This window comes from Cynoglossus semilaevis, chromosome 6, assembly GCF_000523025.1.
Source record: "Cynoglossus semilaevis isolate Cse_v1.0 chromosome 6, Cse_v1.0, whole genome shotgun sequence".
NCBI classification, from domain to species: domain Eukaryota; kingdom Metazoa; phylum Chordata; class Actinopteri; order Pleuronectiformes; family Cynoglossidae; genus Cynoglossus; species Cynoglossus semilaevis.
Window position 1 is genome coordinate 17,033,907 of NC_024312.1, and position 13,305 is coordinate 17,047,211.

Below are 13,305 nucleotides of genomic sequence, written 5' to 3' on the forward strand. Positions count from 1 at the left end.
CTCACCAGGAGAAATCTTTCATTGGTTGAAATGTTCACACCTATGTTTCATAATCAAAACAGAAACAATCAAAACATGACGTATGGTATTGATTGATAAGGGTACAGGTAAATTACCGTGATTAGCTCTTTATGATAGCACCTGGCAGTGGGATCAATTACCCTGTAACTAAAACTGACTGTAGCCTTATCCAAAACCAGAATGATGTCATACAGATAATAATCCAGTCATTCATTTCACAGAGATACAGAAACAGGACAAAATAAACTGCAGTAATACTGGACTAAAACTCCAGCAACAACAACAAACCACAACTCGCATGATAAAACACGTCATCAGCTTATTATATAAAAATATCACATGAACTGAAAAACAGGCTAAATGTTCTCATGTAGTGTTAGGCCTGTGACTGTGTTCACACTTGATTTCCAAGTGGATTTAATGTTAGAGATACTAGTTAACAGTTCTATTTCAGACCACATGGTTGTTTGCCCAGAGGTTGTTTAAAGATGAATCATTCAAAATAACAATTATTTTTCCAAAGGTCAACTTGGTTTTATTTTCAACAGACATTTAAAGACCATTGATATAAAAAAAAACAGAACTTTTTCTTTTCATCGTGTCACTGTTAATACTGTTCTGCTGTTATGAATGGATAAAGTATAAGTTGTAGATTATAAATTTCAGAGGTGTATGTGTCATTATGATATCCTGAGCTGTAGTCACTGACAGATGTATTCGTCCTCTGTCCTCAGGACATTGGTTTCAGGGACAGTCCTGCTCAGTTTGTCTACACAGACTCAGGTCCCAGCTCGTCCCTCTCCAGCCATCTATGAACATCACACACAACCTGTGGGTGTCATACTGCAGGTTAGTAATACTAGACCACTCTGCCCTCTGTTGACAAAAATAAGAATGACAGCACATTACTAAATGAATTCATTTTTGACCCCACCTGTCCAGCTGGAGTTCCAAAGTGAGGTCCAGTGGATGTATCAGAGGCCAATAGCTCTTCCTGGATCGATCATATTCACTCAGCCATGTGAGGCGCTGAAGAAAAAGATGCTGAGTGTTTCTAAGAAGCACTGCCTCTGCTTGTGAGTGCAAAGAATTAGACAAATAATTGTACAAATATATCCAGCATATCCCACGTGTATTTCCTGCTCATTTATCTCAGTACATAACCCTCATTACTCTTTTCTCAGCCTGACGGAGAATGAAAAGACTTTCCTCTGGGAGAAGCGTCACTGCAGTGACAAAGGAAGTACTTTTCTTCACCTGTTGCTGGGTGGAGTCCAGCAGTGGCAGCCTGAGTACTTGACAGAGATCTATACTGTTTTGGAGAACTGGCCCATTTATCTCCCCGAGGAGGCGCCGTTCCTGGAGAAGTATGTTCACTTACCTCTACTGATAAAATACTAGTATTTCTGTTGTGTGTAGTACCACTGGTACTTCTTTAGGTCGGATTTGAATAAATGTGCATTAAACTGAAAGGCGGTGTCATATGGGGGCGCTGTTCTGTGGGTGAGGTCAGATCCCCACTCTCTCTGTGACTGTAAAGTCGACAAAAGTAAAGTCTGTGTTGTTACCTTCTTCAGTTTTCATGATCAGACAGTACGGAGAACTGCAGTTCACTACTTTGAGCAGATTGCAGATGGAGAGCTTGAGTTGTTCCTGCCACAGCTGGTCCAGGTACAGTAAACACGCTGCAATATGGCAACGTCTTTCAACCGTCCTCAACATCAAACTCGTACACCTGTTATTTTTTTCATTCTTGTGATATTCTAATGTGTGCAGGCTCTAAAAAGTGAGTGGGAGTTGGATGGACCTCTGGTGATGCTGCTCCTGGACAGATCAGTAAAGAACATACGAATTGCACAACAACTTTTTTGGTGAGGCGGAGCAAAAGTAGACATTCAGACAGAATACTCAATCACTGTGTTTGTTTTCATGCTAACGTCCATTTCAGTTCAGTTGACGTAGTGGCTTTTCTTTGTTGACAGGCTGCTGGAGGACGCCTGTAACGACCTCTTGTACCACAGTTGGTACAGTAAGATTCAGGCGGCTCTACGTTACTGCTGTGGCCGTAAACTGAAGCAGGAGCTGGAGCACGAAACTCGTCTGGTTTCTGTCCTCATGAGAGTGGCCGACAAAGTTCGCACTGCAGAAAAGGGTCGGCGTAAGGTCTGTGAATGGACTGGTTCATGTGAACTCAACTTGACCATCAGTCCGTACCATCAGTTGTTTGACCATCACCATGTTTGACTCTTGGGGTTTATTCTCATTTCATTATTTACTGCAGAATGTTTTATCCAAGGAAAAGGAAACGATCGCCAGGTTCTTCACTCCTGGGACCAGCTGTCGTCTGCCACTGGATCCTGCAGTTCATGTGAAGGCAGTGGATCTGGATGTAAGAACATTTCAGTAATGACAGAGGACAAGTACAGTACAGAGTACAGTTCACCAATCAATGACAGGACCACATATAGTGACAAAAAACATTCACGCCCACATTAGCATCTATGTTCAATTTAGACTGAAAACCAAATGTGCACGGGACAAATAAACAGGCAGAACATAGACAGACCCAACCAGTGACCTTCTTGCTGTTGCTTAATTACATATGGTACTGTGCAATTAGAAATTAGTTATATTATAAAATTATAAAAATTAAGATATATGAAAACCATATATACATACATGAATGAATAAATATAACACTATATATATTACAATATATTATAAATATTTGATTTTATAAAATAAAAATTAAGATATATATGAAAAACATATATACACACATAAATGAATATGAATATAACACTTTTTTAATACAAACAAACAGAAAACAGATAAAATATTATCCTATTCACTTCACATCTCACATTATTGTTGATAAAGACTGTTGACTATGTCTGTATATAAAACTCTTACAGGCCTGTAAGTTCTACACCTCAAACGCTGCTCCTCTGAGGGTCACATTCGTCTGCAGTGACCCTCTGGCCAAGAACGTCAGTGTCATCTGTAAGGTTAGTGCTGTGGAGTCTTTGGTTACATAAAGATCAGAACGCTCCAAGTCGAATTTTTCAAGACTGTGAGAAAAGAAATCCCAAAAAAACACAGATGTTGTATACAACAAACTGAAAATCTAGAAAACATGAGGGATGGGAAAATCTGGAGAACCCAGAAACAAATGTCTGTTACTGATAATGTGAGCTTTATGCTGCTAAAGCGTGTGTTTCAGTACATCTAGTAAAGCTGTTGTTTGTGTTATTGAGCTGAATGTGTTGTTCAGACAGGTGATAACCTGTGTCAGGACATGCTGGTGCTTCAGATCGTCCGTGTGATGAACAACCTGTGGCTGGAGGAGGGGCTGGACATGCAGATGATCACCTACAGGTGTCTCTCTACTGGAAGAGCTCAGGGTTAGTCTGATTTCTGTCTGTTGATTAAATGTCTTGTGCTTCACACTCACATGTTGACTTATGCTGTGGTTTTCAGGTTTGGTTGAAGTGGTTCCAGAAGCAGTAACTTTGGGGAAGATTCACCAGGAGTGGGGGCTGGGTGGGACCCTACGTGAGGACAGTCTGGAGAAATGGTTCCACATGTGGAACAAAACCAAAGAGGACTATGAAAAGGTTTGGATTCTGTGGTGACGTCTGCCGTGGCCGTGCTGTTGATCATGGGGTGACGTCATTCCGTTTCTGTTTGTTTTCCATTTCTCCACAGGCTGTGATGAACTTCATCCATTCATGTGCAGGGTGGTGCGTGGCCACGTTCATCCTGGGCATCTGTGATCGCCACAACGACAACATCATGTTAAAGCACACTGGACACATGTTTCACATTGACTTTGGCAAAATAATGGGCAACGCACAGAAGTTTGGGAAAATCAAAAGGTGAGCCGTGAAGAGAGGGTGGTGTTTGAGACACTCAATCATGTAACGAGCACTTGTGTAATTATTAAAATTGTCTCCTACTCTGTTTGATCGACAGAGACCGCTCTCCGTTCATCTTTACGTCAGAGATGCAGCATTTCATCACAGGAGGAGGAGAGAAACCGCAGCGTTTGCACCGATTTGTGGAGCTGTGCTGTGAGGCTTACAACGTCACCAGAAAACGCTCTGCGCTCATACTCAGCCTCTTAGAGCTGGTGAGGGACTCACCTCTGAACAGCACAGTACAACAGCCCCATATATAATCAACTAATCCGACTGCTGTGGATGAGATTTACAGATGCTACAGGCGGGCATGCCCGAGATGAACAACTCCAACGACCTGCAGTACGTCCAGAACAACCTCCGACCCCACGACACGGACCTGGAAGCAACGTCCTACTTTACAAAGTAATTTAGCCCTTTATTACTTACTACGTACTTATAGAGTACTTCCAAAAGAAAAACACAAGTTTCAATTTTACGATTAATGAAGCCTTTTTTTAAACCTGTCCTGATGCAGGAAAATCAAACAGAGCATCGACTGTGTTGCAGTCAAGTTCATGTTCCTGACACACAGCATGGCCCAAGGAAAGAAAGGGGAAACCATGAAAAGAGACGGCGTGCCCACTGCCAGCACCAATATTCAAGAAGCTGTCATCCAGGGATTCAACATCAAAGGGAACGATGTGGTGAGGCAGCACAGCAGCTCCACTGACACACCGTACAGAGGCAGCCTGGGCTCTGAGAGCTTAACATTTAATACAGAGTCTGTGTGTGTGTGTACATGCAGCTAGGTTTTTTTTTTGTTTTTTGGTAAATCATTTGTTGTGGGGACATTTTCCAGATACTCACCAAGACAAAGAGTAATGTTGAGGTATAACATTTAGTCAGGAAGATTGAGGATTGAGATCAGGGTTAGGGTTCGGGGATGCTTTTGTCTACGTGAAGTTCTGACATGTCAAGAAAACCAGACTTTGTGTGTGTGAGAGGAGACAGAACTCAGTAATCTACAAAGTGAGAATCTTTTGGAGGTTAAATATTTAGAGTTGTACTCTTGGGTTTGTCTTACAATACCTTTAGGGACATGATTTGAAATATACTGTCATTGTGGCGATGTTTTCTAAGTCCTCACTGACTCACAGGGTATTTTGAGTTTAGGACTTAGTTTGGAGTAAAGATTAGAATTATGGCCATAAGGCAACTGAGGTCAGGAGTGGTGCAGTGGTACTGTAGTTCTCCTGTCTGCCACCAGATGGCTTCAGGTGTGATACCACCTTAAAGCTCTGATAAAGAGGGACAACCTGAAAGTAATTCATCTCCAGTCAGTCAAGGTAAAGATATAAGGAATTCACTGTGTGAGAAAGTCACCTGACATCCAATATATATTTTTTCGGTTGAGAATCATAATGTGTTTAGACTGAGAAGATAAATGAAAGTTTCTGCATGTGAGCTGCACCAGAAGACGAGTTGAAGTCAACGTCAGACCCCTCATTGCAGTGGCAGCAGGGGTGAGGGGGGTTGTTAGGTCATCAAGGGCGGTGAGAGATAACGGGGGAGGGTAGACTAAGAACTCAGTGCTATCACGGCCTTGGTGAGCTTGTTTTTGCTGTGACTGGGAGAAAGATAGCTGTGTTAGAGGAAATCAAACAGAACAGTCTGACAGGAAAATCTTGACTCAGGCACAAGGAAATAAACAGCAAAGCAAAGCACAAGGTCATTTAGCCACTATAATCATCTTATAATAATCTAATAATTGTAATCAGGTCAAGACATTATTTTAAACCCAGTCACAAGTAAACATTCCTTTGTAGCGTCACTGTAATGACTGTAATCACTGATCTGAGATTGTTTTTCTTTATAAGTTCATCATCTCTACCTTTAACCATTCATTAAGAGCTCGTCAACTCCATGTACCAAACACTGCCCTGTATGGTCTCCAGAAATATGACCTGAGAATCACCATTGACGATGGTTACCTGAACAGCGAGAAAACGTTTGGAGAGTTTGAGGAGATCCACAAGGAGTTGCAGAAGCAGTTTATTGAATCTAAGCTTCCTCAGTAAGTAAAGAAAAAAACCTCACCTCCATTACCAAACCTCACGTCCACTTTTGTTTACACACATCATTTCATTCACAAAAACTCTTCTACCTTCTACCTAAAGGTTTCCTAGGTGGTACAACCTGAAATTCTCAACGGCCAGCAAGATATCTGTGCTAAACAAGTACTTGAAGGAACTTTTTGAAGGACCCTGCAAAGGAGTAGGATTCTGTTGTGATACTTTTTTTCCCCAGGGACATATAGTATTTCTCTGAGTAACCTTTTCTGTCCTTACCCTGGTTGTACTATAGAATGAGATTGTGTGCAGCTTGTTCCTGGACGGACCTGGCATCGTCACTGAAAGTGTGCCAACAGGTAATCACCTGCACATACAGTGGGCTGTGTTAGTCTGGAGCTCACAGTGTTTTTACCCTGGATGGGTGGACGGGGGTGTGAATGACGTTTGTCATTGACACGTAGTCTCTCGGGCCAATTCTCCAGTCTTTAAGAAAGTACAAAGCAAATATTTGGTCAACATAGGCATTACCCAAAGTCAGTTTAGGTCACCCTCCATGTGAGGGGAAAGCCCAGAGTAAGATACATGAATTAAGACTTCCAATACAAATGCTGTAATTGCTTAAATTTTTGAAAACTTTTTGAAAGCATTTTAGACCGTGACAGAATGACATGCACTGTACATCCAGTAATTTCATCATCCATCCACTTATTGTTGGGGTTTTTCTATTTAGATTAATCACGATTAATTGCGGTAACAATTAGTAAATGATTAATCATGATTTATTCATAGCTGTCCTGAGATAAATCAGATTCAAATTTGTAACCATGACAGCCCTGACATTAATCATATTTGGAACAGTGAATGGATGTCATGATTTTATTATTAATGTATACTAAAAACTGATCATTAGATAGTGTATCTCTGTGAGGTGCAGTTTTATCTGAGCAGCAGATTCACAGCAAATGGTTCACTTTTCAACAAAATGGTAAAAATCAAAGTTGACCAAGCATAAAAAGTAATTACACGTTTATGATCTCAACTAAATCTGGTCAACGGAATACTCCCAGAATACTTCGGTAGCCTGTACTGAGGAAACTGTAATGATAGTACATACATAATTCATACCATGTTATGATTCAGTACCAATGGTGCGTTCCTCTGTTGCAGGGGCGTGTCCTCAGATCCAGCTGTTAATCTCCTATGCTAACTGCAAGCTCTCAGTCTTGGTCAAACACCTGAAGAACATAGTCAGTGTGCAACACAGTTTTTTATTTCCAGCCTCTGGAGAATCAAACCGTGTTTCTCATTAATATGTTGTTTCTCTGCCTTCACCTTCAAACAGAAGCAGGCTAACGGCTCGAACCCTGACGCCTACGTGATCACACGTCTGAGGCCGGACCCTCTACAACACTCCAAGAAGAAGACCAAGGTGGTCCGGAACAATGACAACCCCACCTTCAACGAACTGGTACTTAACTTTAACTGTTACTCTTAAAAGTATGACGCAAACACGAGATTTCAGTAACTCATTCTGGCTGAGTGCAGTATTCACTTTTAATGTGAGCCACGCCACCGGCTCCGCTCTCCTCACGGTGCTTCCTTTTTGATCTGTGAATGTAAAACCCAGTGGACTCAAATCAGCAGCTTCCTGCTTCAAATGATGTCTGTTTCACATGAACCTAAGACAAAGTGAAAAAATCCTTATTTAAGAGTTTGATTTACATTTTACAAAATATCTAAAATCAACAAAAAGGATGAGAATTAGATTTTATATTTTAGAAAATAAAAAAACAAGGTCAGTGCATGTGTGAGACCATCATCAACCCTGCCTTGTGTTCATAGTTGGAATACACTTATGTCCCACTGCTGTACGGGATGGTGCTGGAAGTTACGGTGAAGAGCAAAAATGCCTTCGTGGCTGCGACCAACATTAAACTGGAAGACAAACTGCTGGACAAGGAGACGTGGTTCCCTCTTGGCAACGCTTCAATCTGAAATGTGGAGCACTATGCGGCCGCTACCAGCAGGGGGCGCAGCCAGACAGCGAGAGGAAGAGACGAAATCCGAGAGGAGCAATTCCGTATGCACTGTTTTATCTCTTTATGTATTGATCTGATGCACTTTACCTTCGCACCAGAGGAAAGACACCGGCGGTGGATGACGTGTCAGGATGACGTCATAAAGCCGCGTTACACTACTATTAGTGTCCAAGTATCCTTGATGTGGTGTCATTCTAATGTAAACAATGATTTGATTTGATGATATACAGAAATAAGACTTTATCTTTAGCCATATTTGCACTTACTTTATCATTAAATAGATGTTTTTTTTTAAATCACTGTGACTTGAAACAATTATTTTAATATGTTGTGTTTGGATGCACACAGGTGACGTGGTGCGTTCAGGTGCTGCCTGCCTCCTGTTTGCCTAACTTCAGTGTGTTGATGTCAGCTGGATGTCCTTGGTGTCAGGAATTGGAAGGGATACGAAGAGTGTGTGTGTGTGTGTGTGTGTGTGTTGGGGGACTGAAGGGGGTGGGGAGTGTCCGTGTGACTAGGATGACAACTCTGGCTTGGGAGGTTGACTTTACACACACACACACACACACACACACACACACACACCCTCTCTCTCCATCCTTTTGTCTTATTCAGCAGTGACATTTAAATGCAGTTCTGTTCATGTATCCACAAACACACCACCAAACACACACAGGCCAGGGGGCGGGGTCACAACACCGTCGTCTCTCTGACAGTCTACACAGGCGGTCTACACAGACTGTCTACTGCCTCTTTCATATATCTCAGTTATTAAAGTGGGGGAACGAAACAACAACATCTGTTTGAATAATAGTGTCGGTGTGAAAGAAAATACTGACTTCTGTTCTTCAATTTCAAATTTTATAGCATTACTAAGGAATTGCTTTTGACATCCAGCCATCACAAAACCGCATTTTTAAGCAATCTTTAAAGCAGGCTTTTCCTATATGTAGTTCTGGGTTAAAAACAAAAAGTCACCTGACCTGTAATCACTGAAAAGTGTTTCATTCACGCTTCAATTCTTGACGTCCATATGCTGTTTAGCTTCGGGTGACGTTCCCATTTAATACAGGCTTTGTTTACAACAAACTCAAACTGCATGTTAATTGCATCCCTTCATTGCACGTGTGAATTGTGGGAATGATTAATGAGGGAGTCCAGAATTAAAACAATGTCAGCATCTGTGCACACATTGTAGTAATCTCACATTATTATAGCACAGTGTAGTTTGTGACAACTAAGAATCAGCTAAGAATTAAAAAAAAATAAATAAAAATATACAACATATCTATTATAAATTGGCGTCCACTGATAACTGACAAAAACAAAAACCTGCAGCCACATTCTCCTCTAGCCTATATTAGCAGCAGTGGTTGATAAACATAACATTCCATTACATAACACGCACACACTATAAAACTGCAGCAATGTTTGCTGTAGGTGACAGCGGTTGTTACAGAAGACACAGAATGGTAAAACAGTGAAAACAGCAGTGGTGTGAAGGCTTCGTACAGTCAGGCTGTGAGTGTGTGTTGCCTCTGAGCACTGAGATCCAGGACATTAATGAGGTGGATTGAACTGGGCGAAATACAAGTGGAACGCCCTGCTGGTTCTCCGGGGATTTCTCCACCTCTTGAGGACTGCTTCCAAAGAGTCCATCTTTGTTAACGTCCTCACCTGGTATTTTCCTCTGCAGCGTCAGTTTTCTGACAGCAGATTGATTTTTGTTGTTGATGTGGCTACATCAGCCACGCTTTGTGATCACTGTGTACGTGTGCGTTCGAGAAACACGCACCCAGATGAATTGAGAGAGAGAGAGAGAGAGAGAGAGAGAGAGAGAGAGAGAGGGTCTTCAATGCAGAGCTGTTTTTAGGAATACCAGACAAAGACAAAAAGGGAGGCTGGATCTAGGCTGCATCCATCTTGGGACCGCAGAGGCACCCAGCGGTAGCCTGGAGGTGGAGAAGGGAGGGTGGGTAAACAGAAGTGTGTGCATATTCTGCTGCAAATATAAGCTTTTATATAGATTCACATCAACATCTGAAGCGCAGCAGGGTCTGACCTCCACAGATGCTGAAACAGTGAATGAAGTGAAAATACAATCATGGCCACAGAGAGTCTGATTTCATTAGACTCTCACCCCTCCCCCACCTTGGTGTCACTGACCTTTCTTCATGCTGGTGAAGGGCAGAGTGTACTGGCCCACGAACTCACTGGTGAGAGGGCCGGTCTGATGTTTGACGCAGAAGCGTACGAGGCACAGCTCCGGGGCGCTGATGGTGAAGTCCATGTTAGTGTCCCAGTGAGGAGTCAGAGCTGCAGAAGTGATCGCAGTTTAATGCTGTACCATTTATTTCACTGCACTTTGATAACCAAACAAAGGAAAGAACTAGGTTTAAGGGCTCGTGGCCCCGGTTCGAGGACTCTGTCTTGGTTTTGCTACAGTCTGCTGTTCAAAGCTGGACATAAACTTTGAAGCGGTGCTGTTACTGAGTTGTTGCTTCTGTTGACTGATCTAATCTTCAATATTCTGGATGCTGTGTCTCGGTTCAGTCTCGGCTTGGCAGTCGCCGGCCTTTCTTGGTTTAGTGTATGAAGTAAATATTTCACATTCATCACCATCAGGCGCGACCACTTGCATGTAAAGCGGCTCACTTTTACGGTCGAAGCCACAGGAAACGATTGGCCGGCTCTGCAGCATGGAGCCTGCTCTGTCGAGTATTTTAGCATCTGTGGTTTGTTTACAGGCTCAGAACCTAATGGATCTGGCTCGGTCTCATCACCCTCACAGCAGCCATTCTGGCAGCAATGGGCATCTACGCTCTTTGTTTTTATAAAAGCACTAAATACCGATTCTGTGCAAACTGCTCGACATCAGACAAAAACCCAGACGAGGTTAGTAGCTAGCTGATGAGGCTAAAAGATGTTTTTCTCCACAAGACAAAAAAAAAAAATTAAGAACATAAAGAATCATGACATCATGGTGATAGAACGTTGACAATGTATAGATGTAAATGTCAGGTTTTGCCAAATGTTTCAGTCTACACAAGCCTCTGTCTGTTGATAAGAACAGACGTTTACAGCCTAAAAAATACTGAAATTAAAAACATGTTTGACTGGCCTAAAATATGACAGTAAAACTTAATCATTTCTCAGAGAAAAAGAACCCTCAACTACATCTTCATCAGTGACTGCTGTGGGCGTGGTTTGTAGATTGTTTTTGAATAGTTCTGCACTCCACACTTTGAGAACCACTACGTTGCTCTTGGGTGTGAAGGTGTGAACAGTATGAATGGTTGTCTTTGCATGTAGGCCCCGTGATAAACTGACTACCTGTCTGGGGTGTGACCCAGTTCTTCACAGCCCAGACAGGTACTCTGGCACTCAGCCGCAACGCTAAAGAACCTGGCAGAGTGCCAGGTTCTTTAGCATCGCAGCTAAGTACTTTCTACAGCAGAGTTCTACACATGTCAGACAGTGCATATAAGTACTAGTACTTCACTACTTGGTGAACAATTATAGACACAACATGTTGTTGTGGTCTGCAAATAAAATGTTTGGAACGTTGTCAAGACAATATCTGTATTTGAGGTTGAACATGTTGGTTACTAATGAGAGCTCTTCCTGCAGTTTACAACCTTTCGCAAATTGAAAGCAGTTCCTCGGTAACGTTCATTGGTATTCACTTGTCATGCCACCTGCTTTATACTGTGGAATTATTTTTATTTATGCATGAATGCCCTTCAACACTCGGGTTTATTTTATCTCTTCTCTTTTTCTTTAACTCCCTCTCTGAGTCACCTCAGCAGCAGAATGGCAGGTGCTGAAAATACAGGGTCCAAATTAAAGGAGGTCTGTTTGATATTTAGGCCTTAACAGCTTCTGAAATGTGAGAGGGTCTGTCCACAGCTGGAGGTTTAAGTTGATCACTCAAACGTAGAATGATGCAAACAGACTGTAAAGAGCAGACCTGACTAATCACTTACTGCTACAATCCAGAGGCTGTAGTTAAACTGCACGTCGGTGATGTGACACTGTGTCACTTCCAAAGCTGGGAGCTCAGTTTATGAGGTACCAGCTGGTGCTGAGGAGTGAGCTGTCACTGCCCAGCCCTGTCACCAGTCACGGCAACGGTGCACGGCAGCATTCTTCAAAGGAAAAGCCCTTGTTACATTCTGAAGAATGTCATGAGCGCTCTTCTTCTCTGGCACTGACTTATCAGGAAGGAAGATTTGGAGGCAACAAAAATGTGGGAGCTACACAAATCACAAACAAGTTGTGTTGTTGTATAAACACTGGCTTCCTGTTCCAGTGGTTTCCTCTGTTTCCACCTTGACACTGCCTCACTTACTGCTACAGTACATTCTCAGCTCTGTCAAAACCCAAAGTCGGAGGAGTTACAGACCTACAGGCACTTTAAGAACTTGATGGAGGGGAAACAACGAGCAAAGTACCTGTTTATTTATGAATTTTTGTTGTCTACCTACTAAATACATGGTGGGTAAAAGGATGTTCTGTATTTTATATATTGGTGTAAAGTTTTCAGGACTCTTAAGATGCTCGTACAGATTTACCAGGAATAACAACAGACAAAACCAGTACGAAAAACAACTAAAACCAGTTTAAGCAGCAGCAGATGTGAAGGTAGTGTTTTGTTGTCTATGGTTGATGGAAAAGGTTGGATTTGGGTTAAGATTTGAACATGGTTATGGAACCAGAGGTTCTGATAAGTGAGAAGAGTAAATCAGCTGGAGGCTCTGGACCCCCAAGAGGGTTCAAAGCCTCCAGGGTGAGACAGGTGGTCTATGTGATCAGCTGGTTGGAGGAAGAGCTTTCACATTTTCTTGACGTTAGCGCCACCTAGGTGCAGTTTTGTGCATGTTGCCGACGTGTGGACGACGCTGCCTGCAGCCCTGACTAAATACTGGGCCTTCTCTAAATTTAGATAAGAATTGGACATTTTTGGTGCTGCATTTTTTTAAATATATTTCTATGGAATTGCTATTCATTCCTTTTAAAAAATATTTCTTCTTGTGCCACAAAATGTTCAAATACTTTGATTTACGGTTAATAGCAGAGTACAAAATTATACCTCTTGACAAAAGTATGTGTTGTTTTTCCTGTCATTCCACTGCTTCATTTGTTGTTTCTCAAACATCGGGTTGCTTTAACGACGGCACAACATTTAACGTAAACAACTGTCGGAGTGACAATAGTCAGAAACCTGTAGAGAGAGCTAGGTCTGAAGAAGAGGACTCACAGTTGTTGTTG

The 13,305-nt window shown here is 42.1% G+C and overlaps 2 protein-coding genes across 2 annotated transcripts in view; one reads left to right on the top strand and one right to left on the bottom strand.

Moving 5' to 3' along the window:
• pik3c2g (phosphatidylinositol-4-phosphate 3-kinase catalytic subunit type 2 gamma) overlaps window positions 1-8,330 on the top strand; it is a 13,215-nt gene extending 4,885 nt beyond the window's left edge. The window contains exons 14-33 of the mRNA XM_008312415.3: window positions 756-870; window positions 964-1,097; window positions 1,206-1,388; window positions 1,599-1,692; window positions 1,798-1,892; window positions 2,004-2,184; window positions 2,303-2,410; window positions 2,937-3,029; window positions 3,296-3,425; window positions 3,502-3,638; window positions 3,730-3,899; window positions 3,997-4,153; window positions 4,237-4,346; window positions 4,459-4,627; window positions 5,879-5,997; window positions 6,101-6,197; window positions 6,288-6,351; window positions 7,163-7,242; window positions 7,338-7,463; window positions 7,838-8,330. Coding sequence (XP_008310637.1) covers window positions 756-870; window positions 964-1,097; window positions 1,206-1,388; window positions 1,599-1,692; window positions 1,798-1,892; window positions 2,004-2,184; window positions 2,303-2,410; window positions 2,937-3,029; window positions 3,296-3,425; window positions 3,502-3,638; window positions 3,730-3,899; window positions 3,997-4,153; window positions 4,237-4,346; window positions 4,459-4,627; window positions 5,879-5,997; window positions 6,101-6,197; window positions 6,288-6,351; window positions 7,163-7,242; window positions 7,338-7,463; window positions 7,838-7,990 — 2,515 coding nt within the window. The 3' untranslated portion in view covers window positions 7,991-8,330. The remainder of the gene's footprint in view (window positions 1-755; window positions 871-963; window positions 1,098-1,205; window positions 1,389-1,598; window positions 1,693-1,797; window positions 1,893-2,003; window positions 2,185-2,302; window positions 2,411-2,936; window positions 3,030-3,295; window positions 3,426-3,501; window positions 3,639-3,729; window positions 3,900-3,996; window positions 4,154-4,236; window positions 4,347-4,458; window positions 4,628-5,878; window positions 5,998-6,100; window positions 6,198-6,287; window positions 6,352-7,162; window positions 7,243-7,337; window positions 7,464-7,837) is intronic.
• Window positions 8,331-8,881: 551 nt separating this feature from the next.
• Window positions 8,882-13,305, bottom strand: part of LOC103380431 (1-phosphatidylinositol 4,5-bisphosphate phosphodiesterase zeta-1) — a 14,501-nt gene continuing 10,077 nt past the window's right edge. The window contains exons 9-12 of the mRNA XM_025056532.1: window positions 13,291-13,305; window positions 10,478-10,480; window positions 10,201-10,350; window positions 8,882-9,986 (exon numbers count right to left, since the gene is read on the bottom strand). The exon at window positions 13,291-13,305 is cut by the window's right edge and continues 109 nt beyond it. Of these exons, the coding sequence (XP_024912300.1) occupies window positions 9,904-9,986; window positions 10,201-10,350; window positions 10,478-10,480; window positions 13,291-13,305 (251 nt within the window). The 3' untranslated portion in view covers window positions 8,882-9,903. The remainder of the gene's footprint in view (window positions 9,987-10,200; window positions 10,351-10,477; window positions 10,481-13,290) is intronic.